This window comes from Chondrus crispus, genomic scaffold, assembly GCF_000350225.1.
Source record: "Chondrus crispus Stackhouse genomic scaffold, scaffold_57, whole genome shotgun sequence".
Lineage (NCBI taxonomy): Eukaryota > Rhodophyta > Florideophyceae > Gigartinales > Gigartinaceae > Chondrus > Chondrus crispus.
In genome coordinates, this window is record NW_005178533.1 from 185,120 (window position 1) to 195,060 (window position 9,941).

The 9,941-nt window shown below is 49.4% G+C and overlaps 1 protein-coding gene across 1 annotated transcript; it reads left to right on the plus strand.

Annotated features, from left to right (window-relative positions):
• Positions 1 to 8,314: 8,314 nt before the first annotated feature.
• Positions 8,315 to 9,100, plus strand: CHC_T00006960001 (hypothetical protein). Its single transcript, XM_005710260.1, has 2 exons — positions 8,315 to 8,991; positions 9,034 to 9,100. Exons 1-2 carry the CDS (start codon positions 8,315 to 8,317, stop codon positions 9,098 to 9,100), a joined length of 744 nt encoding a protein of 247 aa, XP_005710317.1.
• Positions 9,101 to 9,941: the final 841 nt, after the last annotated feature.

Sequence of the window (9,941 nt, forward strand, 5' to 3'; positions counted from 1 at the left end):
CGGCTCAAAATTTTCTTGACTTGAGCTGGCCCTTTGGGTTTATCCACCAATCCAACAACCTCCTCCTCGAGGCCTGATTTTTCCTTTAGAGACGGGGACCGGGGCTGAGCCCCGGGCACAGTACGTCGACCCTGTGCCTCTTGCGACTCATGCGAGATTCCCCTCTCTAGTTTTCCTGCCGTTGCGGGATCCTTCTCACATCCGACGGCGTGGGCCCCGCGGTGGGCCCTCTGAAGGGTTGGTTCGACCTCGGCGTTGAAGCACTCGGCGTGCTCGCCGTCTGCGAATCGAACCAATTCTTGACCTTCAGGTAACTCGTCGATGGTGTCCCTAACCTCTCCATCGGAGACAACGCCTCGTAATTTTCCAAAACTCGGTGCATTTCCCGGAGGGAAAGAATGCACGTTGGCGCGGCGTGCCCCTTTTCATAGCAATGATAGCACACCAGACCGTGCGTCTTGACAGAACACGGCGTCCTAGGTCCTCCACGGGCCGGCGGCCTTCCTTGGCGTTGCGGCCTTCCCATCCAGCCCGGCCTTCGAAACGTCGTACCCTTGTCTTCCATCGGAATGCGCGGCGCCGGCGTGTGGCCGCGTCCCCAAAACATCATCACGGGATCCGTGGGCTCTGAAAACGACTCCGTCGTGTATGCAGGCGTCGGTAAAGTTGACGACCCGGTGTCCCCGTAGTCCTCGTGTCCGTCGCCCTCCGATGGCTCAATGAACTCGCCTTCGGCTACTAACGCTCCTTCGTAGTGATTCTCGCTACTTCCATGCGCACCGCGCTCATCTGACGCGGACATGGACTCGGCTAAATGGACTGCGGCGTGACTTTTGCGACCGGGATAAGAAGCCCTCGGCTTCTTCCCCGCCCTGAACGTCGACGGCGTCTGAATCGTGACCTTCTTGGTCTTCTTGTCCTTAGCGCGGCTCGCCGAGCCATGCGCCTTCGCGTAATTCACTAGCCTCAAAAATGAAACGTCCCGATTGTCTTGCCGGTATTGAGATACTATCGGCTTGATACTCGAATCGAGTCCTTCAATAAACATCGTCATCTGTTCTTCCATCGAATATACGTTTCCACATCGGTTGCTTACGTCCGTCAGACGAATATAAAATTCCATCTCGTCTTCAGACGGTCTTTGCTGAACTTCTCGCAATGCGAGCACGGCTTGACAGATCGCCTCGTCGGTTGCGAAACTCCTCAACAACCACTGTACGGCCTCTGGCCAAACGGATCTCTTTCCGTGATGGGCCCCGGCCGTCTGAGACACCGAAGTGTACTGTCTCAAGGCGATGCCGCTTAAAAATTCAGGCAACAGGCGGATCGCTTGCCCCTCGTTCATTTCTGGAGTATCAAACTCTTGAACTAACTTTGCCAAAAAATCCAACACAAGGACCCCGTCCTCTCCTGTGAACGTGTTGTCCTTCTTCACTTTAGGCGGAATATCTCTCCTAATTTTTCGCACGGCGGTCCGCCGGGAACTTGACAAATATGTCTGCGGGTTCCGCAAGCGGTACGTTCGGTACGAAAGTAACTTCTTGAAGAGGTAGTTGGTCGGATTCAGCTCCTCCAACTCCTCCCATCGCGGCCCGCGCCGCGTTGCGACATCTTCGGGCTCCGCGTCCTTGTCCCTCCGCGAGGCGGACGAAGTGACTCCGCCTCGTCTGGAGGAATTTTTCTTGCTTGACGAAATTCCGTTTCCGTCTTCTGAACGGCGTTCGGAATCGCCCGAATGGTTGGACGAACCGCCGTTACCATCTTCGGAGGGACCCAGCGACTCCGACTGTCATTCGCGGTTCTCCGGATCGTCACTACAGTGACCCTTGCTTGCACGTCGCTTGTCCTTCCTCGAGGGCTTCGACTTAGAACTCCGCTGCCGAGCGGGCTTGTCCTTCTTCGACCGACGGTCGCTCTCTCCACCCGAAGGGAGCGGCTCGTCGTCCGATCCTTGCGGAGCTTGATCCGCGGCCTGCTCGAGGTCCCTGAGACGTTGCGCGGCGCGATCGAATCGGTCATCGATGCTTGTTCTAAATTTTCCTAAGGACTCCAAGGCTTGATTCGCGTCGCGCCTCGCGTCCTTGACCGAAATTTTCAACGAGGCTAGGACCTCCGGCTCCAGACCGTCGGTCGCCTCACCTCGCTCCTTCTCGACAAGATCCACTCGAGTCGACAGCTCTCCCAAAACGGTGTGGAACTCGGATGCTTGCAACTCCAGTTGCATCCGGACGAGGGCTAATTCAGCCTCGAGATTTTTCTTCGCTTCTTCGCGAATTTCGCTGCTCATTTTCTCCAACTTCTCGTCGAGGTCAGTCTTGTCGGCGGCTATCCCCGTAGAGGATTCTTGATCTCTGGGGTCCGTGGCCGTATTGGCCTGGCTCCGGGTGCGAGGACCCCTCGGGATCCTCGACGCTCGTGCCGATCCGGCTCTGCCCGCCCCGGGACCGACGTCCCCCGGTGCGCTTGTTGACATCGCTCGTACGAGCGGACCTACGTAGCAAAAAAAAAGGTTACAAACAAAAGAAAATAAAAAAAGAGTCCGTTACCCAGACCACTTTTGTAGAGTGTCTCCAGACCGAGACTGTCGTCGACAAATATTTTAGGTCGGGTCTCCTGAACAGTAAACAAAAATTCTAGGTCGGGAGACCACTTTTGTAGTGTGTCTCCAGACCTGGACTTTCGTAGGACAAAGTCTTGATCAGGTCTCCTGTACACCAAAAATTCTAGGTCGGGTTTGCTGTAGAAAATTCTAGGTCGGGAGACCACTTTTGTAGTGCAATGCGCCTGTTAGGCAGAGACCAAGGTCCGACGGTCCAACACAAACAACAGCAACAAAAACAACAACTGCCAACGGCACAGCGCTACGGAGTGTTCGAAGCTCCCTGTCCTCTTTAAGCGGGTTTGCGGCCCCCAGTAGCTCGGATCCCTGATAGGGGGAGGCAAAGAGAAGGGCCCAGCCCGGAATCGGTAAATGGAGGTAGAGACTTGTAAAGGCGACTGCTCGACGAGTTCGGAGGGATGTTTAGGTAAACCTGGTCCGATGGGTCGTAAATCCAATGCTCGAAGAGCGCCTTGTACACCCTATACCCTTGATAAGGTCTTCGACGGGGACGTCGCAACGTAGCCCGTCGGGAAAGAAGAAAACGTAGCAGCGCTACACCGTCGTACTGCCCGATGGCAAAGTACCAACAACGGATCGGTCGCAACCAGATTCCGATGGAACCAACACTGAGAAAAGCACCACTGGTGCACCAACACAAAAGCCCGATGGCAAATGACGTCACGTTGCGGATCGCAATCCTACAAGGTGGGACCAACTCAAGATTAAGCGAAATTAGGATAGGGAAATACAGGAAAATTGATAAGGAAAAAGGGGACCCCCGAGCGCAAAGAATAAAGTAATCTGTAGTTAAAGAGAATGTCTTGTGAAAGACGGACTTCAACCAAGGCGATATCAGACGCTGGCAACTCGGGTTACCTTTACTGACTTGGTGGTCAGAGGGCTAAGGTATATATCGCCCCGCCGGAGCCGCTACAGTAGCTCTCGGAGCTAGATCCTAGATCTAATCTAATGTTAAATAATTAAATATACAACTAGTTAAAATTAATAGTTAAAATAATAAAGTGAAATAATTTCCACTTTTGCTTGTCACACCCCATCATTTCCATTTCTTTTCACCCCCTTGTGCGGCCGCTTATTGCACTACACAAGGCTCGCAAGAATGAAATCGCCGAGGATTTTTTAGTTGAGCTCCCATCTGATCCCCCCATTCCCCCGGGAAGGTGGGAAGCGTTCGCTGAAGGTAGCTCCAGGACATTGGCAATCATGGTCCTTGACACTTCTAGAGTGTCAATCACCATTCTCCAACAAACCTGCCATCCATCACAGTAGAAGTATCGCCGTGAGCACTGTGGGTCCGGAACGATTAGATCGGCGAAGCGTGCCTTTCTTTCATCACGAGAAATTGACAGGAAATTCTCTCGCATTGCCGTACACTTTTCTGTACCGACTTCGAAGACACAAAGACGCTTGCAACAGCGTTTTGGCATCCAGTTGTTGATATTTTTGATAGATTGACGTCGTCTGTTCTGTAATCGCGACTTCATTGTTTTGGGATTGACCGCGATTGGGACTTTCGATAGGGGAGGAATGTCGTCTAGCGTCGTCATAGTATCGCTCTATGTGCATGTCTCTCGGGTTCAACGCTTCAGATAGTGATGCCAAACCTGCAAGTATGGACGGTGCGCAAGCACGCACTGCGGTGTGGAATCAAGAAGGCGCAGCCAAACGATTACATATTATGTAATCGTTTGGCTGCACTTTCTTGCCAAATACCAGTACAGGATATTATCCTGTACTGGTATTCGGCTGGAAGCAAAAATTCAGCAGCCTAGCTCACTGTGTTTTGTTTCCGAAAGAGTAGACGTCAGGGATCTATATCAGATTCCTCTGCTGTTGTGTTTCATTTTTTTCTGAAGGTTACACTTCGAAGAAATTCTTCGATGTCCTTTTTTACGCCTGAAAATGCCTTGAAAGTGACGAATTTTTCCCTTTACGAAGCTAATATTGCGATTCCTATGGAAATGTGTCGCCAAAAGACCGGAAATCATGGTAGAGCGGACAGGAATTTGTTCAGGACGATAACTGATATCTATATCAACTGCCTCCCCCCAACCCTTTCCGAAACTCTCACATTCGATCCACTTGTTCAAATGTCTGAACTCAATGTTCAAATCTTCGGAATGAGCCGTGTTTATTCTCTCATTCGCTTATGATAGTTTTTATGCCTGCAAAAAACAACAGTCGCAACAATTTCCCGAAGCCTTTGCTTAAGTCAGATGACTGGCGGCATTGGCTTTCACGATAATCAAATCCTGAAACTAAAGCGAGGCAGAAAGTCCTGCAGTCATGAAGGTTTCACGAAGTGATAGTACGAGTGATATTGTGACTGAAGACGTCGATCGGCGAAAATTGTCAATCTCTGGTACTCCAGGCCAATTCGTTCTCGAGATGAAGATATTGTCAGAGAGGGTTTTCTGCAAAATGGATACATCAGCACTTATCTCATATCATGTCGAGTGGCTACTGTTCCTGAAATACAGCTACTGTTTGAGAGAGAGCCACATTCTACACGCCTGAAAAGGCATCAGAAGTGGCACGAGCAGTGATAAGAGAAGAGACAGATGGACTCGCTGGAGAGTATCGCTTTTGTTATGATGGTCACATCCGCCAAAGAGTAGCGATACAGCTAATGGAGGACAGAGTTTTGATAAAAGATTTCAAGTTGAAAGGTGAATTGGTAATGTCGATGCCAGCTCAAGATGAGATTGCGTATGGACTTTCCAGAAATGCTCTTCACTCTGTCCGTGTGCCGCTCTCTTTCCTCGCAACACTTCTACGCTGCCACGAATACGACGTTGAGCTGAATTCCTGGTTGAGCCAAATGCGACAAAAACGTTTATCAGCGACCGAAGTTGCTCGTCGCCTGGGGTCAAGTACTGCAGGAGGGGTTCAGGATGACACGATTATGAGCAAACAGACTGAAACCAAGCGCCAAATCTTGGGGGTTGCTCGCAAGTTTCCCATTCCTACGGTTGACTACTTACAGGATTTCATGTGCAATGATGATAGAGGCTTGCAAGCTGCGTTCACATTGGCAAATTTGCGAGCAATTCCCAAAAGAGTGACGCCAGAGGAATTTTTGATGTTGATGAAACGATTTATCAGGTACTATCAAGATTGCTTGCCTTCTCCGAAGGCGCTTCTCCCCAAAGATGTTTCAACACAGTTGGTGCAATTACGCCGAGCAATTAAAGAACTTGAAAAATTCAAAACCCTTCGGGACTACGACGAAATCCCTGATGAGATGACCACAATTGCAGAAAGAATGACGTGTACGCAGCTGCTGGACATCCAAATGCAGGAACATGCGTTCAGCAAGGACATCATACCACCACTTGAAACTGCTTGCAGAAACCTGGTGCCGAATGGGACGAACCATTTAGAAATCGCCCGAAAAAAATGCAACAAATTTCTCAAGAGAACAGTGAGCACCTGGGTTTACATAAACAACCTACGAATGATTCAGACACTGAACTATCATCTCCAGATATTTCAGAGAATGGAAGCTCGAAAGACAGTGAAGAAGAGGGGCTCTACGGCCAAAGAATCCCCCTCATCGCAGACTCAATACGCAGACGGGCACTGTAGAGAGAACAATGAGAGACCAGTAGAATCAATTGCAGGGGCAGCGTCACTAATTGCGGCATCTCAACTGATTGAGGCATCTCAACTGATTGAGGCATCTCAATTATTACCGGTTGGGTGGAAGATTGTGCAGGCTACACCTGAAGACTTCATGACACAACAAGATGAGTGGAAAATGGTGCAAGGGAAAGCCGATATGGTCATGACTGTTATACAAGATGATGAATCCAATGAGGACTGCCTGAAACAGGTTGTACGTCACTGCGGTATGGCGATGAAACAGAGCGGCGTGTGCTATATGTTGTGCAATTTTATTCAATTCTCGAAGCTTTTTTCAATTGTATGTGCGGAGGGCATGGAAATGATGAAGCACCCCATGCTTTACATACAAGATCCGTCAACAATCAAGAAAAAGACATTATCGCAGCACCCTCAAGAGTCAGGATTCATCGCAGCGGTATTCTGGAGATCGCGCGATCGCAGGCGAAAGCATCACTACTCATATGCTAAAGGTTATAGAAGCTCAACCCTTCCGTCATGGGTGAACTGTGTGACAAACGTACAACAATCCCGAAATCCCCTCTGCTGTGAACAAGGCAACAACCTTAAAGTTAGAGACATGGAAAAAGATCTCAGTGTATCTATTCTCGAGCAGTGGTGCAAGCCTGCAGGTCTCTGTTATAATCCTAGAGCAGGCTCCATGTCCATGGGTTTGGCATGTTTGGACTTAGGTGTCCAATAAATTGCGCTAGAACATGACTCGGAAATTTTCAGAGCGGCGAAAAGGAGGTTAGTCGCATCCGTTCAAGAGCAAGCCTTCAAGCGAAGAAAACTGGAGCGAAGTAGTCGGGGAGGAATAAAGGAAACGGACAAAGAAAACGAGAAAGAAGGAATGTTCTGCGGGATTGGGGAGAAGCATTGTCGCTTTCCGGGATTGGAAACTTCGTTTTCGTGCAAAGCATGCGGCGTAGGAATGCATGATCTATGTGACTGGGCCAAAGTCGTGAGAAACGTAAACGTCGAGTCACGAGAAATGGTTGCAGTTTGCTCGGAGAAGTGCTTTTCGTTGGAGAAATGAGTCTATTTCTTCGAAATGGCCGTCTTTTTGGTCCTAGATCTACCACGAAAAATTCTTTTTACGGGAGATAGCCTTTGAACAAATGCTATCAAAGCTCAGTAGTGTTTGAAGATCATTCGACAGAACGACCAGTGGTCTATGGACATTAAAGCTTCTGTGAAGTCCAAGATGTCCGCTTCTCGGGGAGATCCGAAGAAGTTCTCTTGTAAGATCTATTTCTGTTCATTGGGGTGCCCCGTTCAGCCGGGGTGCTTAGAAAAGGGTTTCGAGCTCAAGTCCAGATTGAGATTTTGAATTCCAAAGGTTGAATCTGCGTGTTCTCCCTCTTTCTCGGTGTGGGAGTATGTGCAGCTGCGCGTACAGATACAGCCCTGCTCGCGCCTAAAGCATATGTCGCCCACTTCTAACAAACTATGGGCGATCCTGAAGGCCTGTTTGCTCATTACACGGCACCGCATGCGCTCAAAAAAAATAAACAAATATACGGGGAAAGGTTTTTGGACGTAGGGATTGGGAAATTCGTACCCAGTCGTCTCTTCGGCGATAAACGGATCACCAAACGTGCCCTCGAAACATTCCTCCCTAGTTGACCGGTTCTCTCGTCGCATCTCTCGTCGCCGCCGACGAGTCGGATGTCGTCACGCTCACCAGCAACAACCTAGCCGATGTCGTCGCCGAGGACCAGGAGGTCACAAAAAACAGCTCATGAGAGACATGAGTAAGAATCGACGCCCAATGGACCGATTGCTTTGCAGTGATGTGGGGTTTGGAAAAGCCGAAGTTGCAGTTCGAGCGAGGCTCCGGGTCTGGGCAGCTGGGAAGCATGTCGCAATCCTTGCCCCCACTACAATTCTGGCGCAGCAACACTACGATACTTTTCGAAGCAGATTTGAAGGGGCCTCCCTCAAAGTCGCAATGGCCCGCATGACCAGATTTACTTCACGGAAGATAAACATTGAGAACAGAGATAGATTATGCTCTGGAGAGGTGCGCGTCGCCATAGGCACTGAGATGTTACTCAACGACAAATGTATTTTCCAGACCTGGGCTTGCTGATCGTTGAAGAGGAACATAGATTGGGATTTAATCGAAAGGAGAAGACTCGGGCCCGATACCGCGGTATTGATGCGCTCTTTATTTCAGCTACGCCAATTCCACGCACATTTCACTTATATGATGATTTTGGAAAGCAATCAGTTGTCGATCTGGTGCTAAGTGGAAGGGAAATTGCAGTTACAGAGGATAATAGTGTATATGTACGGTTGGTGACGGAAGTGCGTATGACGAAGGCGATCGAGAAGCAGATTGAAGCTTTCAAAAAGGGATTCTACGAGCTCATTCCCTACGACGACATTAGGATCTATAACGAGCTCGAGCTAGAACTACTCATGTCAGGGTTGCCAGACATTGACATGGCTGACTTGAAAGCGAATGTAGAATATACAGGCTACACTGCCGCATCACCGCCGATCACATGGTTCTGGAGATGTAATCATAACATGGATCAAGAAGACCTGGCGCGTCTCGTGATGTTTGTGACAGGAAACAGCAAAGTGCCCTTGGAGGGCTTTGAGACGCTTCCGGGTATGAATGGGGTGCAAAAATTCCAGATTCATTATGTCTCCGGGAACACAGTGCGCCTTCCCTTGGCTCAAACTTGCTTCAATCCAATGGATTTGCCAGAGTATAGAAGCGCAGAGATTTTGTCGGAGAAATTCTCCGACAAAATCTCTGCGCTTCTATACAGTTTCAAACTGCTTCATGCAGTCCGGGAATGCATCGTTGGGTTTGGATTTGCGTTCGGCGGAAACTAGTCGTGAAGGCGGGAAGGTTGATGGAAATTGAAATGAATGTGCACGCTCTAAGTGGATAATTGCTGTGGTCAGTACAGCATGATGCTGCCGATGTGCGTAGTATGATGGGGAAAGATATCAATAACTATGGGAAAGCAGGTGATTATTATCCCACGACAGTCGGGCTTAGCTTGTACGTGACGAGGAGTTTGGAGACGTGGTCCGAATTGGATTTGCCGTTGCACACACTCGAGTGCGCGGTGCTGATGCAATATCGCAGACCCTAAACTGGGTGACTACAGTACACGGTCCTTAATGAAGATGGTGATCTATTTATTATGCTTGCAATGTATTTGCGTAGACACACGGACACAGGGGAACGATGTCTGACAATGTGAACATGGCTATCATTTGCGCAATGGGCGGATGAATTGATCTGGGTTGGACGCAATTATTCAGTGTCTTGGAGAGCAATACTCAGAGGCGTTGAAGTTTTTTCGGACGGATCTCTTCTGCTTGGTTCATCTAACAATTCCCGATGAAGTCCACAAAGTGTGTCTACACTGCGACTGAAGGGATCGCTAGTCTTACAATATTAAGGACCGGTGAGCAACACAAAAAGAGGGACGGCTGTATATATCCCAAGAAGAACCTTCTCCAGCTCTGCCATGGCAGAAACCCACCGCAACTTGGCATAATGCCAAGTTATGTGTGGCAATGATTGCCACACATAACAATATTGATGTAAAGCGGCACGCAGAAGCGCATGTAGTGAAAACTGTCAAGACTACTGAACAACTGCGCATGACCTATCTCTTCCGTTGTGGGAGGACGTGCTTGTGTGGCAGATGGCGCGGCGCCG